We start from the raw sequence: 23,295 nt of genomic DNA, 5'->3' as shown, positions 1-23,295 counted from the left end.
TGAGTGGATGGGTAGGTGAGTGGGTGGGTAGGTGAGTGAGTGGGTAGGTGAGTGAGTGGGTAGGTGAGTGAGTGGGTAGGTAGGTGAGTGGGTGGGTAGATGAGTGGGTGGGTAGGTGAGTGAGTGGGCGAATGACTGGATGGGTAGATGAGTGGGTGGGTTGGTAGGTGAGTAGGTGGGTAGGTGAGTGGGTGGGTAGGTGAGTGGGTAGGTGAGTGAGTGGGCGAATGACTGGATGGGTAGATGAGTGGGTGGGTAGGTGAGTGGGCGAATGACTGAATGAGTAGATGAGTGGCTGGGTAGGTGAGTGGGTAAGTGAGTGAAAGGGTGGGTGAATCGGTTGGTGGGTGAGTGGGAGGGTGGGTGTGGATGTGTACTGTGATGCATCTGCCAATTGTCTCAAGTCAGTCAACCCATGGCATCTGGGTCTGTCCCGTGACCTGTCAGCGAACTTGGCCTAAGCTCCGTGGTGATCTCACGGGTGGTCGGGGCATTTAAACTGGAGCATGATGTGTTTATTTTGCTCCCCATAGAATGTGGAGATTTTACGTGGTAACAACTTCTTTAAACACCACCGAGGCGTCGTTAAGCGTCTCTTTCAAACCGTGATAGTTTGCGAACGGTAGTTTCCCTTATCTCCAGATATATAAAAGGCAAAGTTGTGATTATGTGTGTCTGTTCAAAATGTTTAGCGTACATCCCGACATTCAACAAACTTAAAATTTGCCATGTGGGTACTTTCCAGACTGTACACCGTGCAAACATTATAAAAATACACTTTTAGCTTCTATTTTAGGGGGGGGGGGGGGGGGGGGAGCTCAATAATGCATTTATTTTTTGCACGGCAAGTGAGCTGTGACATCAAATCTGTCACGTGACCCGCGCACGTGGAAGCGTAACGCATTGTAGTGTAGCGGTTAGCGTTGTCTGTGTGTGTCTGTGTGTGTGTCTGTGTGTGTCTGTGTGTGTGTCTGTGTGTGTGTCTGTGTGTGTGTGTGTCTGTGTGTGTCTGTGTGTGTGTCTGTGTGTCTGTGTGTGGCTGTGTGTGTGTCTGTGTGTGTCTGTGTGTGGGGGGGGGAGCGGTAGTGTAGTGGTTAGCGCTACGCTGCGCTACGAACCCGGCGACCCGAGTTCGATTCCCGCTCACGGCCACCACCGGTGACGATTATTTCAACCGGTCCTGGGCCTCCCCTAGGTCGAGTCAGCCTCAAACGTGTAAATGTTGTGGTGTGAACATCGGGAGACAAAGGTGGCCGGACGTGGTGAATCCAAGTCCCGGGCGAAGCCGGGTAGTTAAAGCTCGTGCTGTTATATTCACAATCAGATGTTTTTATTTCGACTCGAGGAAAATCGGTGAAATCGGAAGCCAATGATAGGCCCCAGTTGTGGGCCCTTCTTAACCTGGTAACAAAATAATATTCTTAATCAGTGATGTCCTCACCTAAGCGTGTGAGACGAGACGGACGCACAAGACTCTAGTCTCCCGTTGCTGTACATCACTCACAGAGCACCACAGCGCCCCCCCCCCCCCACCAGATCCACAACAGCGTTCGCCCCGCAAGACTAAGGCAGCTTCTCCCTGCCTCAGCTGGACCATCAACAACGGCAACATTTGTGTCAACAACAGCAGCAACAGCTAACTTGGCGCCTTTATCATTACGTCTTCAGCACGGCAGCAGCAGCAGCACGGAACAACTTCAGGGCATGACTCAGTCGCAACTCGCGTTTAAAATCGTCACGCAAGACGGCTCTCCGCGAGACGTCGCGGGCACACGGCGCGTCACTTTTCTCCCCCAATAAAACTCGGACAACGTGAATGCGTGGAAACGAGAAACGATGTCGGAACGCAACGGGGCATCGCAAATCGTAAAGATTTTTGCGAGAGCGAGAAAGAAAAGCTTCCTTCTAGACGTCGCCGCCGCGCGCCAACGACGGCACCAGCGTGAGCAGAAGCGCCGTGGCCCAAGCGGCACCGGGGCAGCAAGACGCCTTGCTGGTGGCAGACGCCCGCCCCGCTGACGTCGTCGCCGCCGCTGACGTCGTCGCTGATGACGTCGTCGCCGCTGATGACGTCGCTGATGATGTCGTCGCCGCTGCAAAGGAACAAGCGGAGAAACGAGACGTCAGTCGCCATCGCTATGATGAGAGCAATGTACGAGTACCGGGGGGCCTCTTACAACCCTCCGCCTCCTCCTCCATCTCCACCACCACCAACACCACCAACATCACCACCAACACCACCACCAACACCACCACCAACACCACCACCAACACCACCAACACCAACACCACCACCAACACCACCAACACCACCACCACCAACACCACCAACAACACTAACACCACCAACACCACTAACACCAACACCACCACCACCAACACCACCAACACCACCATCACCAACACCACCACCACCAACACCACCAACACCACCGCCACCATCTCCACCACCACCAACACCACCACCTCCTAGGGCAGGGGTCGAGAACCTATGGCTCGCGAGCCAGATGTGGCTCTTTTGATGATTGCATATGGCTCGCAGATAAAACAAAATATTCTCACTTGTTTTAATCCATCCATCGATTTTTCACTGCGCATGTCCTGTTCAGGGCTGCAGGAGCAATTGTCCATTATTTTAATTGGATGATACTGGCCTACGTTTGCCGTTGCTGGGTAAAACAGGTAAACGCCCCCTTTTGAATCAGTCTGAGACTGTGTCTGCTCGGTCATTAGCTCAAAGCTAACCCTTCGACGAAGAAGATGGCGAAAAGAAAAAAAGACGACGAGTATCGTACATTTCAGGACGACTGGACCGAAGAATTCGCCTTTGTGGAGAGAGCGGGTTCTGCGGTGTGTCTAATTTGCAATGACAAAATTACATCGTTGAAACGGTCGAATGTAAAGCGGCACTTCGACACGCGCCACGCTACCTTTGCATCAAAATACCCTGCGGGAGACAGCAGAAAGAAAGCGTGCCAAGAGCTTCTGAGCAGGGTGCAAGCTAGCCAGCAGCAACTCCGCGTATGGACCCGGCAAGGTGACTATAATTTGGCTAGCTTTGCTGGTTCTTTAGCAATAGTGAGGAACGGAAAACCATTCACAGATGGCGAGTATGCTAAAACGTTCATGCTGGATGTAGCCAATGAACTTTTTGATGATCTTCCGAACAAAGACAAGATAATCAAACGGATACAAGACATGCCTCTGTCGGCAAGAACTGTTCATGATCGTACCATCGTGATGGCAAACAAAGTGGAGGAAACGCAAGTGAAGGACATAAATGCAGCGCCGTTCTTTTCTCTGGCTTTGGATGAGTCAACAGACGTGAGCCATTTGTCGCAGTTCAGCGTGATTGCAAGATATGCTGTTGGTGACACACTGCGCGAAGAAAGTCTTGCTGTTCTGCCATTAAAAGGGTCCACAAGAGGTGAGGATTTATTCAAGTCTTTCATGGAGTTTGCTCAAGAAAAAAGTCTACCTATGGATAAACTTCTCTCAGTGTGTACTGATGGTGCTCCGTGTATGGTGGGGAAAAACAAAGGATTTGTGGCGCTTCTCCGTGAACATGAAAATAGACCCATCCTAAGTTTCCATTGCATTATACACCAGGAGGCACTTTGTGCTCAGATGTGTGACAGGCAGTTTGGCGAAGTGATGTCGCTGGTCATTCGTGTGATCAACTTTATTGTTGCCCGAGCCTTAAATGATCGCCAGTTTAAAACACTGCTGGATGAAGTTGTAAATAACTATCCTGGTCTGCTTTTGCACAGCAATGTGCGTTGGTTGTCAAGAGGGAAGGTGCTTAGCCGTTTTGCGGCTTGCCTGAACGAAATCCGGACTTTCCTTGAAATGAAAGGCGTCGGGCATCCTGAGCTAGCCGACACCGAGTGGCTCCTCAAGTTTTACTATCTCGTAGATCTGACTGAACATCTGAACCAGCTCAACGTGAAAATGCAAGGCATTGGAAATACAGTGTTATCCCTTCAACAAGCTGTATTTGCTTTTGAAAACAAGCTGGAGCTTTTCATCACGGATCTTGAAACAGGTCGTTTACTACATTTTGAAAAACTGAGCCAATTTAAAGATGCATGCACAGCAAGTGAGCCCATTCAAAACCTTGATCTCCACCAGCTAGCTGGCTGCACATCCAGTCTCCTACAGTCCTTCAAAGCACGCTTTGGAGAATTTCGTGAGCACACTCGTCTTTTTAAGTTCATCACCCATCCAAACGAGTGTTCACTGAACACAGCCGACCTGAATTACATCCCTGGTGTCTCCGTCAGAGATTTTGAAGCAGAAGTGGCTGACCTGAAGGCCTCAGACATGTGGGTGAATAAGTTCAAGTCACTGAATGAAGATTTGGAAAGAATCACACGACAGAAAGCGGAGTTGGCGAGCAAGCACATGTGGACAGAAATGAAAAAACTCCAACCCGAAGACCAGCTGATTCTCAAAACTTGGAACGCGCTTCCTGTCACATACCACACACTGCAGCGTGTGAGTATTGCTGTATTGACCATGTTTGGATCTACGTATGCATGTGAGCAGTCATTCTCACATCTTAAAAACATCAAGTCCAACCTACGATCACGTTTAACGGATGAAAGCCTCAACGCTTGCATGAAGCTTAACCTCACCAAGTACCAACCCGACTACAAAGACATCAGCAAATCCATGCAGCACCAGAAGTCGCATTAATGGTGAGTGTTATAACAACATTATTTAAAAGAATAAATTCAGAGGCTTATTATACTGACATTTAGTTGAATTCACTTTTAAAATATATTATATGGCTCTCACTGAAATAAATTTCCAAATTTTTTGCTTTCATGGCTCTCTTAGTCAAAAAGGTTCCCGACCCCTGTCCTAGGGGATGGAAGATTTGTTGGAGGTTGTTGGTAGTTGAGACTGAAACCTCTTCCTCACTTGTTCACTCTGCCACTCACCCAATCATTCAGAGAGACGATCCATAACACTACGTTTAAAACTATTTGGTAAATTAAAACGCCGACTGTCACATCATCGACGTCGGGTGCCCGATTGTAACTCCTCTGCGGTGAGCGGTGGACCACCACCACCACCACCAACACCCGAGTGTCAACAACGCTCTTTGCCAAAACAGCAAACCCCTGCCCAGAGTTGCGATGCTGAGAATCTTTTTTATTTTCAAAGCGTTCTTTTATCTCCGTTTGACCGGAACTTTGTTGACTGCCCTCGATGTGTGCACCTCCGTGAGTCTATGGGAGCCTTTAACATTGAAGTCTATGGGACCCTTTAACAGTGAAGTCTATGGGAGCCTTTAACATTGAAGTCTGTGGGAGCCTTTAACATTGAAGTCTATCGGAGCCTTTAACATTGAAGTCTATCGGAGCCTTTAACATTGAAGTCTATCGGAGCCTTTAACATTGAAGTCTATCGGAGCCTTTAACAGTGAAGTCTATGGGAGCCTTTAACATTGAAGTCTGTGGGAGCCTTTAAAATTGATGTCTGTGGGAGCCTTTAACATTGAAGTCTGTGGGAGCCTTTAACAGTGAAGTCTATGGGAGCCTTTAACATTGAAGTCTATGGCAGCCTTTAACATTGAAGTCTATGGGAGCCTTTAACATTGAAGTCTATGGGAGCCTTTAACATTGAAGTCTATGGGAGCCTTTAACATTGAAGTCTGTGGGAGCCTTTAACATTGAAGTCTGTGGGAGCCTTTAACATTGAAGTCTGTGGGAGCCTTTAACATTGAAGTCTGTGGGATCCTTTAACATTGAAGCCTGTGGGAGCCTTTAACATTGAAGTCTGTGGGAGCCTTTAACATTGAAGTCTATGGGAGCCTGTAACATTGAAGACTATGGGAGCCTTTAACATTGAAGTCTATCGGAGCCTTTAACATTGAAGTCTATGGGAGCCTTTAACATTGAAGTCTATGGGAGCCTTTAACATTGAAGTCTGTGGGAGCCTTTAAAATTGATGTCTGTGGGAGCCATTAACATTGAAGTCTGTGGGAGCCTTTAACAGTGAAGTCTATGGGAGCCTTTAACAGTGAAGTCTATGGGAGCCTTTAACAGTGCAGTCTATGGGAGCCTTTAACAGTGAAGTCTATGGGAGCCTTTAACAGTGAAGTCTATGGGAGCCTTTAACAGTGAAGCCTATGGGAGCCTTTAACAGTGAAGTCTATGGGAGCCTTTAACAGTGAAGTCTATGGGAGCCTTTAACAGTGAAGTCTATGGGAGCCTTTAACATTGAAGTATATGGGAGCCTTTAACATTGAAGCCTATGGGAGCCTTTGATATTGAAGTATATGGGAGCCTTTAACATTGAAGTCTATGGGAGCCTTTAACATTGAAGTCTATGGGAGCCTTTAACATTGAAGTCTATGGGAGCCTTTAACATTGAAGTCTGTGGGAGCCTTTAACATTGAAGTCTGTGGGAGCCTTTAACATTGAAGTCTGTGGGAGCCTTTAACATTGAAGTCTGTGGGATCCTTTAACATTGAAGTCTGTGGGAGCCTTTAACATTGAAGTCTGTGGGAGCCTTTAACATTGAAGTCTATGGGAGCCTGTAACATTGAAGACTATGGGAGCCTTTAACATTGAAGTCTATCGGAGCCTTTAACATTGAAGTCTATGGGAGCCTTTAACATTGAAGTCTATGGGAGCCTTTAACATTGAAGTCTGTGGGAGCCTTTAAAATTGATGTCTGTGGGAGCCTTTAACATTGAAGTCTGTGGGAGCCTTTAACAGTGAAGTCTATGGGAGCCTTTAACAGTGAAGTCTATGGGAGCCTTTAACAGTGCAGTCTATGGGAGCCTTTAACCGTGAAGTCTATGGGAGCCTTTAACAGTGAAGTCTATGGGAGCCTTTAACAGTGAAGCCTATGGGAGCCTTTAACAGTGAAGTCTATGGGAGCCTTTAACAGTGAAGTCTATGGGAGCCTTTAACAGTGAAGTCTATGGGAGCCTTTAACATTGAAGTATATGGGAGCCTTTAACATTGAAGCCTATGGGAGCCTTTAATATTGAAGTATATGGGAGCCTTTAACATTGAAGTCTATGGGAGCCTTTAACATTGAAGTCTATGGGAGCCTTTAACAGTGAAGTCTATGGGAGCCTTTAACAGTGAAGTCTATGGGAGCCTTTAACAGTGAAGTATATGGGAGCCTTTAACAGTGAAGTCTATGGGAGCCTTTAACAGTGAAGTCTATGGGAGCCTTTAACAGTGAAGTCTATGGGAGCCTTTAACATTGAAGTCTATGGGAGCCTTTAACATTGAAGTCTATGGGAGCCTTTAACATTGAAGTCTATGGGAGCCTTTAACATTGAAGTCTATGGGATCCTTTAACATTGAAGTCTATGGGAGCCTTTAACATTGAAGTCTGTGGGAGCCTTTAACATTGAAGTCTGTGGGAGCCTTTAACATTGAAGTCTGTGGGAGCCTTTAACATTGAAGTCTGTGGGAGCCTTTAACAGTGAAGTCTATGGGAGCCTTTAACAGTGAAGTCTATGGGAGCCTTTAACAGTGAAGTCTATGGGAGCCTTTAACAGTGAAGTCTATGGGAGCCTTTAACAGTGAAGTCTATGGGAGCCTTTAACATTGAAGTCTATGGGAGCCTTTAACATTGAAGTCTATGGGAGCCTTTAACATTGAAGTCTATGGGAGCCTTTAACATTGAAGTCTATGGGAGCCTTTAACATTGAAGTCTGTGGGAGCCTTTAACATTGAAGTCTGTGGGAGCCTTTAACATTGAAGTATGTGGGAGCCTTTAACATTGAAGTCTGTGGGAGCCTTTAACATTGAAGTCTGTGGGAGCCTTTAACATTGAAGTCTGTGGGAGCCTTTAACAATGAAGTCTATGGGAGCCTTTAACAGTGAAGTCTATGGGAGCCTTTAACATTGAAGACTATGGGAGCCTTTAACATTGAAGTCTATGGGAGCCTTTAACATTGAAGACTATGGGAGCCTTTAACATTGAAGTCTATGGGAGCCTTTGACATTGAAGTCTATGGGAACCTTTAACATTGAAGTCTATGGGAGCCTTTAACATTGAAGACTATGGGAGCCTTTAACATTGAAGTCTATGGGAGCCTTTAACATTGAAGTCTATGGGAGCCTTTAACATTGAAGTCTATGGGAGTATTTAACATTGAAGTCTATGGGAGCCTTTAACATTGAAGTCTATGGGAGCCTTTAACATTGAAGTCTATGGGAGCCTTTAACATTGAAGTCTATGGGAGCCTTTAACATTGAAGTCTATGGGAGCCTTTAACATTGAAGCCTATGGGAGCCTTTAATATTGAAGTATATGGGAGCCTTTAACATTGAAGTATATGGGAGCCTTTAACATTGAAGACTATGGGAGCCTTTAACATGGAAGTCTATGGGAGCCTTTAACATTGAAGTCTATGGGAGCCTTTAACATTGAAGTCTGTCGGAGCCTTTAATATTGAAGTCTGTGGGAGCCTTTAACAGTGAAGTCTATGGGAGCCTTTAACAGTGAAGTCTATGGGAGCCTTTAACATTGAAGACTATGGGAGCCTTTAACATTGAAGTCTATGGGAGCCTTTAACATTGAAGACTATGGGAGCCTTTAACATTGAAGACTATGGGAGCCTTTAACATTGAAGTCTATGGGAGCCTTTAACATTGAAGTCTATGGGAGCCTTTGACATTGAAGTCTATGGGAACCTTTAACATTGAAGTCTATGGGAGCCTTTAACATTGAAGACTATGGGAGCCTTTAACATTGAAGTCTATGGGAGCCTTTAACATTGAAGTCTATGGGAGCCTTTAACATTGAAGTCTATGGGAGTATTTAACATTGAAGTCTATGGGAGCCTTTAACATTGAAGTCTATGGGAGCCTTTAACATTGAAGTCTATGGGAGCCTTTAACATTGAAGTCTATGGGAGCCTTTAACATTGAAGTCTATGGGAGCCTTTAACATTGAAGCCTATGGGAGCCTTTAATATTGAAGTATATGGGAGCCTTTAACATTGAAGTATATGGGAGCCTTTAACATTGAAGACTATGGGAGCCTTTAACATGGAAGTCTATGGGAGCCTTTAACATTGAAGTCTATGGGAGCCTTTAACATTGAAGTCTGTCGGAGCCTTTAATATTGAAGTCTGTGGGAGCCTTTAACAGTGAAGTCTATGGGAGCCTTTAACAGTGAAGTCTATGGGAGCCTTTAACATTGAAGACTATGGGAGCCTTTAACATTGAAGTCTATGGGAGCCTTTAACATTGAAGACTATGGGAGCCTTTAACATTGAAGTCTATGGGAGCCTTTAACATTGAAGTCTATGGGAGCCTTTAACATTGAAGACTATGGGAGCCTTTAACATTGAAGTCTATGGGAGCCTTTAACATTGAAGTCTATGGGAGCCTTTAACATTGAAGTCTATGGGAGTCTTTAACATTGAAGTCTATGGGAGCCTTTAACATTGAAGTCTATGGGAGCCTTTAACATTGAATCCAAGCATGAATGGAGCAAGCACTTGGGAACCCGAGCAGCCAATGGAGATTCACGGGGTGGCCAGAAACCCAGTTTTTTTAAAACCCAAGACTTTCCGCGCCGCCGACCTCATTGGGCTGACCACGGCCATTTGCATCGTCAGGGTGGACAGACGATCCAAGCCGCCGCCCTCCCGCGTACCTGACGAGGTAGCTAACAGCTCGTCGTCGTCATCCTCGCCATCGTCAGCACCGCCGTCACGGCCGCTACCGGCGTTGGGGGCCGATGGCGAGGACGTAGAGGCCTCCTTGCCATCGTCCTGGCCCTCCTCCTCGTCCTCCTCGTCCTCCTCGTCCTCCTTGTCCTCGTCCTCCTCCTCGTCCTCCTCCTCGTCCTCCTCCTCGTCCCCCTCCTCCTCGTCTTCCTCCTCACCGTCCGACGCCACTGTGGGGGTGGTTGTGGGGGTGATGGTGGTGGTAGTTAATGGTGGTTGTGGTGGCGGCGGCGGGTGTAGCGGTCTACGCCGCGCTACGCCGCGCTACGAACCCGGCCGAACCCAAGTTCGATTCCCGCTCACGGCCACCAACACGCGGTGATGATTATCTGAACCCGTCTTGGGCCTCCCCTAGGTCGACTCGGCCTCAAACGAGCACCCGGCGCGGTGTGTGGCGAACATCGCCAGCACCGGGGAGACAAAGGCGGTCGGGCGTGGCGCTGGCCACCCACCCCCTCGTGCGCCGTGCCGGCCTTCACAGGTGCTACTTGCTAACAGCGCTTGCCCCTGCGGCCTGTTGAGGCTACACCAGACGTGGGCAATGTACGGCCCCCGGGCCTTCTAGGGTCCGTTGGGCTTTTTAATCTGGCCCGCCAAACTTGTCCAAATATTATTATTAAATTAAATGTTACCTTTCTCCTGTAATGCCCCCATTTCCCCATTAGACGGCGCTGTTTTCACGATGTTTGATCAGTCACGTTACGACATGTTTTTGTATTGTTCAGATTCGTGCAATTTGTTAAATTGCCTTGCAAATAAATGCTTTGCTACCTGTTAAAGGCCAAATCCTTTCACGTAATGATTTTTAACACGTCATTTATATTTAGTTCACACAAACACTCCATCCATCTGTTCCTGGCCCGGCCCCTCTGTCAAATTTTAGAACGCACTGTGGCTCGCGAGTCAAAACATTTGCCTACCCCTGGGCTACACGGTGGGGGATCTTCGTCTTCGATGGCGGCGGTTGCGGTGCGGCGGCGGTTAACGGCTCGGCGCCGGATCGGAGAGGGATTCCGGCCGGCGGGTTTGTTGCCGGCGGCGACTTTGCTCACCTTCCACGGAGAGGTGCGCCCGCAGCTGGCCGGTGTTCAGGTTGTTGATGGCGAAGCAGGTGTAAGTGTTCGAGTCCTCGCGCCGCAAGTCCACGATGTGAAGGGTGCCATTCTCGAAGATCTGGAAGCGCTCGCCCTCAACATTCAAGCTCTGGTAGTTCCTGAACCTGGCGGTGCGCGGGAAGGCGTGGGGGGCGTGGGGGGCGTGGGGGGCGTGAACCGTTGAGGTTTGACGGCGATGCCGTCGGGGGATTTGAGATCCGGGGTCGGCTGCTTCGCGAGACGCGGAGGCGAACGTCCCGGGGGACGTTGGGGCGGCGAGGTTCACGCGGCCCTCCGCCGCGTTGAGTGCCCCTCTCTCGCTCTCTCGCTCTGAGCCACGTCTGCGTGGCGGCCATCGACAGTCGCCCTACCCCGCCCCAGCGCGCGCGAAATTATAAATGTTAACCTATGGGAGCCTTTAACATTGAAGCCTATGCGAGCCTTTGACATTGAAGTCTATGGGAGCCTTTGACATTGAAGTCTATGGGAGCCTTTAACATTGAAGTCTATGGGAGCCTTTAACATTGAAGTCTATGGGAGCCTTTAACATTGAAGTCTATGGGAGCCTTTAACATTGAAGTCTATGGGAGCCTTTAACATTGAAGTCTATGGGAGCCTTTAACATTGAAGCCTATGGGAGCCTTTAATATTGAAGTATATGGGAGCCTTTAACATTGAAGTATATGGGAGCCTTTAACATTGAAGACTATGGGAGCCTTTAACATGGAAGTCTATGGGAGCCTTTAACATTGAAGTCTATGGGAGCCTTTAACATTGAAGTCTGTCGGAGCCTTTAATATTGAAGTCTGTGGGAGCCTTTAACAGTGAAGTCTATGGGAGCCTTTAACAGTTAAGTCTATGGGAGCCTTTAACATTGAAGACTATGGGAGCCTTTAACATTGAAGTCTATGGGAGCCTTTAACATTGAAGACTATGGGAGCCTTTAACATTGAAGTCTATGGGAGCCTTTAACATTGAAGTCTATGGGAGCCTTTAACATTGAAGACTATGGGAGCCTTTAACATTGAAGTCTATGGGAGCCTTTAACATTGAAGTCTATGGGAGCCTTTAACATTGAAGTCTATGGGAGTCTTTAACATTGAAGTCTATGGGAGCCTTTAACATTGAATCCAAGCATGAATGGAGCAAGCACTTGGGAACCCGAGCAGCCAATGGAGATTCACGGGGTGGCCAGAAACCCAGTTTTTTTAAAACCCAGGACTTTCCGCGCCGCCGACCTCATTGGGCTGACCACGGCCATTTGCATCGTCAGGGTGGACAGACGATCCAAGCCGCCGCCCTCCCGCGTACCTGGCGAGGTAGCTAACAGCTCGTCGTCGTCATCCTCGCCATCGTCAGCACCGCCGTCACGGCCGCTACCGGCGCTGGGGGCCGATGGCGAGGACGTAGAGGCCTCCTTGCCATCGTCCTGGCCCTCCTCCTCGTCCTCCTCGTCCTCCTCCTCGTCCTCCTTGTCCTCGTCCTCCTCCTCGTCCTCCTCCTCGTCCTCCTCCTCGTCCCCCTCCTCCTCGTCCTCCTCCTCACCGTCCGACGCCACTGTGGGGGTGGTTGTGGGGGTGATGGTGGTGGTAGTTAATGGTGGTGGTGGTGGCGGCGGCGGGTGTAGCGGTCTACGCCGCGCTACGCCGCACTACGAACCCGGCCGAACCCAAGTTCGATTCCCGCTCACGGCCACCAACACGCGGTGATGATTATCTGAACCCGTCTTGGGCCTCCCCTAGGTCGACTCGGCCTCAAACGAGCACCCGGCACGGTGTGTGGCGAACATCGCCAGCACCGGGGAGACAAAGGCGGTCGGGCGTGGCGCTGGCCACCCACCCCCTCGTGCGCCGTGCCGGCCTTCACAGGTGCTACTTGCTAACAGCGCTTGCCCCTGCGGCCTGTTGAGGCTACACCAGACGTGGGCAATGTACGGCCCCCGGGCCTTCTAGGGCCCGTTGGGCTTTTTAATCTGGCCCGCCGAACTTGTCCAAATATTATTATTAAATTAAATGTTACCTTTCTCCTGTAATGCCCCCATTTCCCCATTAGACGGCGCTGTTTTCACGATGTTTGATCAGTCACGTTACGACATGTTTTTGTATTGTTCAGATTCGTGCAATTTGTTAAATTGCCTTGCAAATAAATGCTTTGCTACCTGTTAAAGGCCAAATCCTTTCACGTAATGATTTTTAACACGTCATTTATATTTAGTTCACACAAACACTCCATCCATCTGTTCCTGGCCCGGCCCCTCTGTCAAATTTTAGAACGCACTGTGGCTCGCGAGTCAAAACATTTGCCTACCCCTGGGCTACACGGTGGGGGATCTTCGTCTTCGATGGCGGCGGTTGCGGTGCGGCGGCGGTTAACGGCTCGGCGCCGGATCGGAGAGGGATTCCGGCCGGCGGGTTTGTTGCCGGCGGCGACTTTGCTCACCTTCCACGGAGAGGTGCGCCCGCAGCTGGCCGGTGTTCAGGTTGTTGATGGCGAAGCAGGTGTAAGTGTTCGAGTCCTCGCGCCGCAAGTCCACGATGTGAAGGGTGCCATTCTCGAAGATCTGGAAGCGCTCGCCCTCAACATTCAAGCTCTGGTAGTTCCTGAACCTGGCGGTGCGCGGGAAGGCGTGGGGGGCGTGGGGGGCGTGGGGGGCGTGAACCGTTGAGGTTTGACGGCGATGCCGTCGGGGGATTTGAGATCCGGGGTCGGCTGCTTCGCGAGACGCGGAGGCGAACGTCCCGGGGGACGTTGGGGCGGCGAGGTTCACGCGGCCCTCCGCCGCGTTGAGTGCCCCTCTCTCGCTCTCTCGCTCTGAGCCACGTCTGCGTGGCGGCCATCGACAGTCGCCCTACCCCGCCCCAGCGCGCGCGAAATTATAAATGTTAACCTATGGGAGCCTTTAACATTGAAGCCTATGCGAGCCTTTGACATTGAAGTCTATGGGAGCCTTTGACATTGAAGTCTATGGGAGCCTTTAACATTGAAGTCTATGGGAGCCTTTAACATTGAAGTCTATGGGAGCCTTTAACATTGAAGTCTATGGGAGCCTTTAACATTGAAGTCTATGGGAGCCTTTAACATTGAAGTCTATGGGAGCCTTTAACATTGAAGCCTATGGGAGCCTTTAATATTGAAGTATATGGGAGCCTTTAACATTGAAGTATATGGGAGCCTTTAACATTGAAGACTATGGGAGCCTTTAACATGGAAGTCTATGGGAGCCTTTAACATTGAAGTCTATGGGAGCCTTTAACATTGAAGTCTGTCGGAGCCTTTAATATTGAAGTCTGTGGGAGCCTTTAACAGTGAAGTCTATGGGAGCCTTTAACAGTGAAGTCTATGGGAGCCTTTAACATTGAAGACTATGGGAGCCTTTAACATTGAAGTCTATGGGAGCCTTTAACATTGAAGACTATGGGAGCCTTTAACATTGAAGTCTATGGGAGCCTTTAACATTGAAGTCTATGGGAGCCTTTAACATTGAAGACTATGGGAGCCTTTAACATTGAAGTCTATGGGAGCCTTTAACATTGAAGTCTATGGGAGCCTTTAACATTGAAGTCTATGGGAGTCTTTAACATTGAAGTCTATGGGAGCCTTTAACATTGAATCCAAGCATGAATGGAGCAAGCACTTGGGAACCCGAGCAGCCAATGGAGATTCACGGGGTGGCCAGAAACCCAGTTTTTTTAAAACCCAGGACTTTCCGCGCCGCCGACCTCATTGGGCTGACCACGGCCATTTGCATCGTCAGGGTGGACAGACGATCCAAGCCGCCGCCCTCCCGCGTACCTGGCGAGGTAGCTAACAGCTCGTCGTCGTCATCCTCGCCATCGTCAGCACCGCCGTCACGGCCGCTACCGGCGCTGGGGGCCGATGGCGAGGACGTAGAGGCCTCCTTGCCATCGTCCTGGCCCTCCTCCTCGTCCTCCTCGTCCTCCTCCTCGTCCTCCTTGTCCTCGTCCTCCTCCTCGTCCTCCTCCTCGTCCTCCTCCTCGTCCCCCTCCTCCTCGTCCTCCTCCTCACCGTCCGACGCCACTGTGGGGGTGGTTGTGGGGGTGATGGTGGTGGTAGTTAATGGTGGTGGTGGTGGCGGCGGCGGGTGTAGCGGTCTACGCCGCGCTACGCCGCACTACGAACCCGGCCGAACCCAAGTTCGATTCCCGCTCACGGCCACCAACACGCGGTGATGATTATCTGAACCCGTCTTGGGCCTCCCCTAGGTCGACTCGGCCTCAAACGAGCACCCGGCGCGGTGTGTGGCGAACATCGCCAGCACCGGGGAGACAAAGGCGGTCGGGCGTGGCGCTGGCCACCCACCCCCTCGTGCGCCGTGCCGGCCTTCACAGGTGCTACTTGCTAACAGCGCTTGCCCCTGCGGCCTGTTGAGGCTACACCAGACGTGGGCAATGTACGGCCCCCGGGCCTTCTAGGGCCCGTTGGGCTTTTTAATCTGGCCCGCCGAACTTGTCCAAATATTATTATTAAATTAAATGTTACCTTTCTCCTGTAATGCCCCCATTTCCCCATTAGACGGCGCTGTTTTCACGATGTTTGATCAGTCACGTTACGACATGTTTTTGTATTGTTCAGATTCGTGCAATTTGTTAAATTGCCTTGCAAATAAATGCTTTGCTACCTGTTAAAGGCCAAATCCTTTCACGTAATGATTTTTAACACGTCATTTATATTTAGTTCACACAAACACTCCATCCATCTGTTCCTGGCCCGGCCCCTCTGTCAAATTTTAGAACGCACTGTGGCTCGCGAGTCAAAACATTTGCCTACCCCTGGGCTACACGGTGGGGGATCTTCGTCTTCGATGGCGGCGGTTGCGGTGCGGCGGCGGTTAACGGCTCGGCGCTGGATCGGAGAGGGATTCCGGCCGGCGGGTTTGTTGCCGGCGGCGACTTTGCTCACCTTCCACGGAGAGGTGCGCCCGCAGCTGGCCGGTGTTCAGGTTGTTGATGGCGAAGCAGGTGTAAGTGTTCGAGTCCTCGCGCCGCAAGTCCACGATGTGAAGGGTGCCATTCTCGAAGATCTGGAAGCGCTCGCCCTCAACATTCAAGCTCTGGTAGTTCCTGAACCTGGCGGTGCGCGGGAAGGCGTGGGGGGCGTGGGGGGCGTGGGGGGCGTGAACCGTTGAGGTTTGACGGCGATGCCGTCGGGGGATTTGAGATCCGGGGTCGGCTGCTTCGCGAGACGCGGAGGCGAACGTCCCGGGGGACGTTGGGGCGGCGAGGTTCACGCGGCCCTCCGCCGCGTTGAGTGCCCCTCTCTCGCTCTCTCGCTCTGAGCCACGTCTGCGTGGCGGCCATCGACAGTCGCCCTACCCCGCCCCAGCGCGCGCGAAATTATGAATGTTAACCTATGGGAGCCTTTAACATTGAAGCCTATGCGAGCCTTTGACATTGAAGTCTATGGGAGCCTTTGACATTGAAGTCTATGGGAGCCTTTAACAGTGAAGTCTATGGGAGCCTTTAACATTGAAGTCTATGGGAGCCTTTAACATTGAAGCCTATGGGAGCCTTTAACATTGAAGTCTATGGGAGCCTTTGACATTGAAGTCTATGGGAGCCTTTGACATTGAAGTCTATGGGAGCCTTTAACAGTGAAGTCTATGGGAGCCTTTAACATTGAAGTCTATGGAAGCCTTTAACATTGAAGTCTATGGGAGCCTTTAACATTGAAGTCTATGGGAGCCTTTAACATTGAAGTCTGTGGGAGCCTTTAACATTGAAGTATATGGGAGCCTTTAACATTGAAGTCTATGGGAGCCTTTAACATTGAAGTCTATGGGAGCCTTTAGCATTGAAGTCTATGGAAGTGTTCTATGTTGAACTTCTTTCGCTCCGTACGTGGCCAGCCATGCAAACCCGCTGGCGGTATTCCAAAACAGACTCGGCTCTCGTGCCTCTGATTAGCACGGTTGGCCACATAGGGTGCGAAAGAAGTTCAGGGCACGTACACATACAGAGAGACCCACAGACACCCAGATCCACGGAGGCACAGATTAGCACGGTTGGCCACGTAGGGTGCGAAAGAAGTTCAGGGCACGTACAGCCCTCGCGACAGGGAGCTTCGAGGCGCGTCGTCAGGGCCGTCGTTTGCGACATGGCCGGGTAGCTTCTGAAAAACAGCTGCACGGCTCGGTGGGCATCAGGCGGTGAAATAAACAAAAAGAGTCTCCAGCGAGCGGAGAGCGAGAGGAGAGGCGGAGAGGGACGGACGCTCAGGCGCGGCGTTCGGTCTCACCACAGGATGGTGGCGGGCGGCCACACCGAGCACTCCATGTACACCGCCTCTCCCTCTCTCGCCCTGTACATCCTGTCTTGCTCCGACAACATCGACGGGGGGTTGGCTGTGTGAGGCGGTGGTGGGGGGGGGGGGGCAGAGACAGCGAGCGGGCAGAGGTCGCTCCCGAGGGTGGGGGGGGGGGGGGTCGCTCCGGGCCGAGCAAGTACTTGCAGTGTTGCACCTTAACAAACTGCGTACTCAACTGGGCCCTGTACGTGTGTGTGTGTGTGATGTCGCAACCGTGCACCTTTCCGTCGTGTTTCCGGAGGTTGCTGCTTTGCTGCATACACCTCATGTGAGCTTCTTTGGTACCGTACGTGGCCAGAGATGATAACCGCAGCTGCGGGCGAAAATACAGCAGAGTGTTAGTAGGGTCTCTGTGTGAGTAGTGTGTGGGTCTCTGTGTGAGTAGTGTGTGGGTCTCTGTGTGAGTAGTATGTGGGTCTCTTGTGTGAGTAGTGTGTGGGTCTCTGTGTGAGTAGTGTGTGGGTCTCTGTGTGAGTAGTGTGTGGGTCTCTGTGTGAGTAGTCTGTGGGTCTCTGTGTGAGTAGTGTGTGGGTCTCTGTGTGAGTAGTGTGTGGGTCTCTGTGTGAGTAGTCTGTGGGTCTCTGTGTGAGTAGTCTATGGGTATCTCTGTGAGTAGTGTGTGGGTCTCTGTGTGAGTAGTCTGTGGGTCTCTGTGTGAGTAGTGTGTGGGTCTCTGTGTGAGTAGTCTGTGGGTCTCTCTGTTAGTAGTGCGTGGGTCTCTGTGTGAGTAGTCTGTGGGTCTCTGTGTGAGTAGACTGTGGGTTTCTGTGTGAGTAGTGTGTGGGTCTCTGTGTGAGTAGTGTGTGGGTCTCTGTGTGAGTAGTGTGTGGGTCTCTGTGTGTGAGTAGTGTGTGGTTCTCTCTGTGTGAGTAGTGTGTGGGTCTCTCTGTGTGAGTAGTGTGTGGGTCTCTGTGTGAGTAGTATTTGTGTCTCTGTGTGAGACCCACAGAAACCCACACACTACTCACACAGAGACCCACACACTACTCACACAGATACCCACAAGTGTTTCGAGTACTCGGCCCCGCTTGAACGTCGAAGTGCTTCGTTGAAGCCATCATTTGCAAGAGCCGGGGCGCTTCTGAAAAAAATAAAAGCCACGAAGCTCAGTGGGCATTGCCTGGTGAAGTCAAAAGTGTCGAGTTTAGTCGATGGCCTTTAGTGGGAGTAGCGTTGAGAGGGGGCATCGTCTCAAGTGGGGTAGCGGCGCTGTTTGCTACTCACGGTCAAGCGGCAGGGCGAAGGGGTTGTGACGGTCGCCCAGCACAACGACCAGCAAGGCCACTAAACGGGTGGTGGTGTGGAAAGCCTCCATTGGGGGGGGGGGGTGGCAGATGGTCGGCCTGGAGGCTTCCTTCACTTGGCTAGGAGGGGTGAAGGGGAGGGAGTAGGAGGAGCAGTGGAAATGATATTTATTTAGACTGCAAGAGGAGGAATCCAAAGCGCTACGAAGCTCTTTTTGTCACAGATGTCCAGCTGTGGCACTGGGTCAAAACATGACAACAAACACTAAACAAAAACACGGCGTGAGTGCAGAGTTACAGGAAGAGTAAACAAATCATTTTAAAAAAATCTATACTAATAAAAGTAACCAATGTTTAATGTTGCCACGTGAAGCACACCACCGTGCTACATAGCTCTTTTTAAGAAGAGACCTGGCCCACAAATAGTGGGCTGATATCAAGTGGACATTCAGGGCAAAATACTCTAAACGCGTGGCGTTTCGGAATGTGGAGGGGAAAAAACCGGAGGACTCGGGGAGAGAAATCCACGCGGCCGCGGGGCGCGAGAAACGTCAACTCCAAAGATACAGCAGGGAGTGTCAGGGTCGGTATCAAACCCCACGACCTCCTGTGCACCAGGTGACAACCATGCCGGGTTAAAGACCTCCTCCTTCACAAGGGACAATTGGATGCATGCCTAAAGCTCCCTCGTTGATGGACACGTTCCTCCTGCGTTGAGCAAAATGTTTAGGTTCTCATCATTTCGCAGAGGCTGCATTTTTTGCCACCGCAGAAAACGAACGTTGGGGGAAACGCCTCCTCACATCGGACTCTTTGTTTTTTGTTCGCTAAAGTCACGTAGGTAAAAAAATCAATAAAATAAATAAATTTAAAAAAACAACTCAATTAAAATCACGACATTTCGGAGGCAGTAGCACAAGCTTCCGTCTTGAGGTGGAAACCATCACGGTAAAAATTGCTACATCAAGTGAAGAAAACTCTAAGCCAATTCTAGATTTAAAGCTTTCGTGACTGCAAGGATCCATACTCTTTGGTTCTATTCGGTAAAGTCACGTAGGTAAAAAATAAAACAACAAAAATCACGACGTTTCGGCCACAACACAAGCGGCCTTCATCAGGTGAAGGGATCAGGCTGTCTCGAGGGCAGCACTGGAGTGAAACACAGCCACGCTCAGACCGTGGACAGCTTAAAGGTCGCGGTCTGAGCGTGGCTGTGTTTCACTCCAGCGCTGTCCTCGAGACAGCCTGATCCTTTCACCTGATGAAGGTCGCTTGTGTTGTGGCCGAAACGTCGTGATTTTTGTTTTATTTTTTACCTACGTGACTTTACCGAATAGAACCAAAGAGGAACTCTAAGACACCCGAGATTGTATACAGGTTAAGGGGGGGGAGAGACAAGAAGGGCCGTGGGGGGGGGCTAAGTTAAGCCGCCTTCTGTTATGCTGCAGGGGGTTGGGGACGGAGAGATGGCCGTGTGCAGGTTGAAGAGCATTACACACGTGAACCAGAGGCAGGAGGCAGTAGTTAAGCTGACAACCTGGTTGCCTTGCAGAGCATACTGCTGTAAACTATAAGGCTGCTAAAGTTTAACTTGGGTTTAACTTTATTTTTTTTACCTCCGCGACTTCACCGAAAATAAGCCAGAGTATGAATCCTTGCACATCACGAAAGCTTCAAATCTAGCGCCTCACATCGTGTTAGTTTGGCACCGATGTTCGTGCTGATTGTTTTAAACTAGATCAATAAAACAACATTGATTACACCCCCAGCTCAGGTTTTTTTTCCCATCAATGAAACAGCCCCTGAAGTGAGAGCACCTTCCAGGATAGAAACCAACACTGCCGCACGTCTGTCCAAGAGCTGTGTAAAAAAACAATTGAGTTGAAAAAAATGTTAAGCCGACAGGGAAAGGGGCTCCTGGCAACTTTGACCGCCAGCCAGGTCGATGTATTGGTAATGAGAATGTGCAATTTGTTTTATCCTTGGAAACACGGACTATGAATAAAACGAGATATTCTTAGCTCTTTCGGTAAAGTCACGTTGAAGGGAAACAATAAAATAATAATATATATAAAACAATAAAAATTCTCACGACGTTTCGACCATAACACAAACGGTCGTCATCAGGTCGAAACGTCGTGAGAATTTTTATTGTTTTATATATTTTATTGTTTCCCTTCAACGTGACTTTACCGAAAGAGCTAAGAATATGAATTACTGCAATCACGAAAGCTTTAAATCTAAATTTAAAACGAGATACTCGCAGAGTTTACGCTTCTGAATGTGCACTTGTTCAAGCGATTCACTCGGTCTAAGAGGCAGACGCACAGTAAATTATTGGGCGGCACTTTGTAAGCTCCTAAGGTAGACAAAGCGAGCTTGAACACGACGCGCTCGAGTGAAGTCTTTGAGCGACGCATAGTTCATAGTTCATTTATTTGGTATAGCCCTGTGAGCCATTCGGCTCTTGAATCGGGTGCAACCGCAACAAACAAAAAACATGAACAAGAAAACATCTTAAAGTGATTACGTGACTGTGCAAACAGAAAATACAGGAAAAAAATATCAAAATATTCCTGAAATAGCACCGTACACCAACGCTGTGTGCAAAAATCCCAGTGGGATGCAAGTCAAATAACAACAACAACCACAAGACAAGTAAGATTAAAGCCATCAGTCTAACTCCGTACTACAATAAACAAAAACATGGCCAAAACAATTTTTTTCGAAATCACCAAAATAAAAGCCATAAATGCAATGTAACAGTGATCATAGGGAGTGTGACCGAATTTTTAACAATAAACTACATAAATAAATTATAACACCAAAATCTAGAGCCATAATTTAGGCCACTGAATAGCAGTGGCAGCTAGGGTTCTACAACTCCTCTAGAGCACATTGACACGCGTGCATTGCAAATAATTCAAGTTTAAAACACGCAGCAAAGATTCGTTACAAAAGCCTAGCGGCAGCCTTCACGCATCCTTTGGAAGCTTGCTAACCCACAACATAACCTAGAGACCATCTTCCAGGTCTCTATGGAGACCATCGCATGACAGCGGCATCTGTAGCCGGCCAAAGTGCCGCCTCGGCCGGCTGGGCAATCTAGCCGAGACCGGTGACACTCCCGGAATAGGCCTCAACGCGGCACTCACCAGCGCAACGCTGCGTAGGTGTCTGGGGAGGGGGTCTTGAGCTATATCCTCCTTCGTGGTGAGGTTATAAACAAAACAATGTCCTCGTGTGGTCGTGGTGGAGGAGGAGATTCGACGTTCCGTGCCTCGAATCACAGGCAGGCGACTCGGTGGGGCTGTTATCACGTGAGGCCTTAGCAGGGCGCTTTTATAAATCGTAGTGCGGATAGGCGAACACGCAGTGCGAGCGAGGCTCAGATTCTGTAGAACTGATAAACACTGCCCATAGACTCAGCACTGCCCATAGACTCAACACTGCCCATAGACTCAGCACTGCCCATAGACTCAACACTGCCCATAGACTCACCACTGCCCATAGACTCAACACTGCACCATAGACTCAACACTGCCCATAGACTCAAGACTGCACCATAGACTCAGAACTGCACCATAGACTCAACACTGCCCATGGACTCAACACTGTCCATAGACTCAACACTGTCTATGGACAGTGGCCTAAAATATGGCTCTAGATTTTGGTGTTATAATTTATTTATGTAGTTTATTGTTAAAAATTCGGTCACAGTCCCTATGATCACTGTTACACACAGTGTACACACATTGTGTACACACACGGTGTACACACACACAGTGTACACACACACAGTGTATACACACAGTGTACATACACACACAGTGAACACACACACACAGTCTACACGCACAGTGTACACACACACAGTGTACACATACACACAGTGTACCCACACAGTGTACACACACACAGTGTACACACAGTGTGTATACACATATTGTATACACACAGTGTACACACACACAGTGTACACACTGTGTATACACATAGTGTATACACATAGTGTATACACACAGTGTACACACACACAGTGTACACACACACAATGTACACACAGTGTACACACAGACAGTGTACACACATACACAGTGTACACACACATACAGTGTATACACACAGTGTATATACACACACACTGACTTACCTATGGGATTACACTCCGCTCCGGCGACATTTCAGCGCCTTATGGAACTGGTTTTGGCTGGCTTACAGTGGAACGTCTGTTTGATCTATCTGGATGACGTCATCGTGTTCAGCAAGACATTTGACGAACACCTTTTGCGCTTGCACGCCGTGTTCCTCAAAATGCGTGCTGCGAATTTGAAATTTAAGCCGCAAAAGTGCCACCTGCTACGGGAATCCGTACGCTATTTGGGGCACATCGTCAGCCGCTCGGGCATATCCACCGATCCCGCAAAGACGCAGTGTGTCAGCTCCTGGCCAGCCCCCACCTCGGTGGCTGAGGTCAGGAGTTTCATTGGATTTGCGTCTTATTACCGGCGGTTCGTCGCGGATTTCGCGACCATTGCTAAGCCCTTACACGCTCTGACGGCGAAGGGAGTGAAATTTCACTGGGGCCAGGAGGAGGAGGTCGCTTTTTGTTCCCTTCGCGACGCTCTCGTGCGGGCCCCTCCATTGAGCTACCCCGATTTTTCGGAACCCTTCCTGCTCGATACAGACGCCAGCAATACGGGCATTGGGGGTGTGCTCTCACAGGTGATCTGTGGTGTGGAACGCGTCGTGGCTTATGGCAGTAGGGTTTTGTCTCCGGCGGAACAGAGATACTGCGTCACGCGTCGGGAACTCTTGGCTATTGTATTTTTTATGCAACAGTATCGCCCATACCTGTACGGTCGGCATTTCACTGTCCGTACGGACCATGCGGCATTACAATATGCCTTGCGGGTGA

General features: G+C 49.7%; 2 protein-coding genes across 3 annotated transcripts; both read right to left on the bottom strand.

The window, feature by feature from the left end:
• Positions 1–1,306: 1,306 nt before the first annotated feature.
• Positions 1,307–11,165, bottom strand: LOC142916546 (uncharacterized). The gene is made up of 4 exons (XM_076061668.1): positions 11,149–11,165; positions 10,768–10,934; positions 9,643–9,885; positions 1,307–2,093 (listed from the first exon to the last, which is right to left on the bottom strand). The coding sequence occupies exons 1-4, from the start codon at positions 11,163–11,165 to the stop codon at positions 1,906–1,908; spliced, it is 615 nt and encodes a 204-aa protein (XP_075917783.1). The 3' UTR covers positions 1,307–1,905.
• A 2,137-nt stretch (positions 11,166–13,302) lies between these two features.
• On the bottom strand, positions 13,303–21,728 carry LOC142916585 (uncharacterized). Of its 2 annotated transcripts, XM_076061721.1 has the most exons (8): positions 21,533–21,728; positions 18,358–18,497; positions 18,137–18,214; positions 17,354–17,446; positions 17,065–17,170; positions 15,730–15,896; positions 14,602–14,847; positions 13,303–13,415 (listed from the first exon to the last, which is right to left on the bottom strand). In XM_076061721.1, the coding sequence occupies exons 2-8, from the start codon at positions 18,446–18,448 to the stop codon at positions 13,393–13,395; spliced, it is 804 nt and encodes a 267-aa protein (XP_075917836.1). In that variant the 5' UTR covers positions 18,449–18,497; positions 21,533–21,728; the 3' UTR covers positions 13,303–13,392. The 2 variants fall into 2 exon arrangements, with proteins under 2 accessions (XP_075917836.1, XP_075917837.1); XM_076061722.1 differs by lacking the exon at positions 18,137–18,214.
• Between the last annotated feature and the right edge of the window lie 1,567 nt (positions 21,729–23,295).

Source organism: Petromyzon marinus, unplaced genomic scaffold, assembly GCF_048934315.1.
Source record: "Petromyzon marinus isolate PM22_M1 ecotype Great Lakes invasive population unplaced genomic scaffold, UKy_Petmar_22M1.pri1.0 PM_G_Scaffold_4, whole genome shotgun sequence".
Lineage (NCBI taxonomy): Eukaryota > Metazoa > Chordata > Hyperoartia > Petromyzontiformes > Petromyzontidae > Petromyzon > Petromyzon marinus.
Note: the sequence above shows the minus strand (reverse complement) of the source record. Positions and strands in the feature narration are given on the sequence as shown.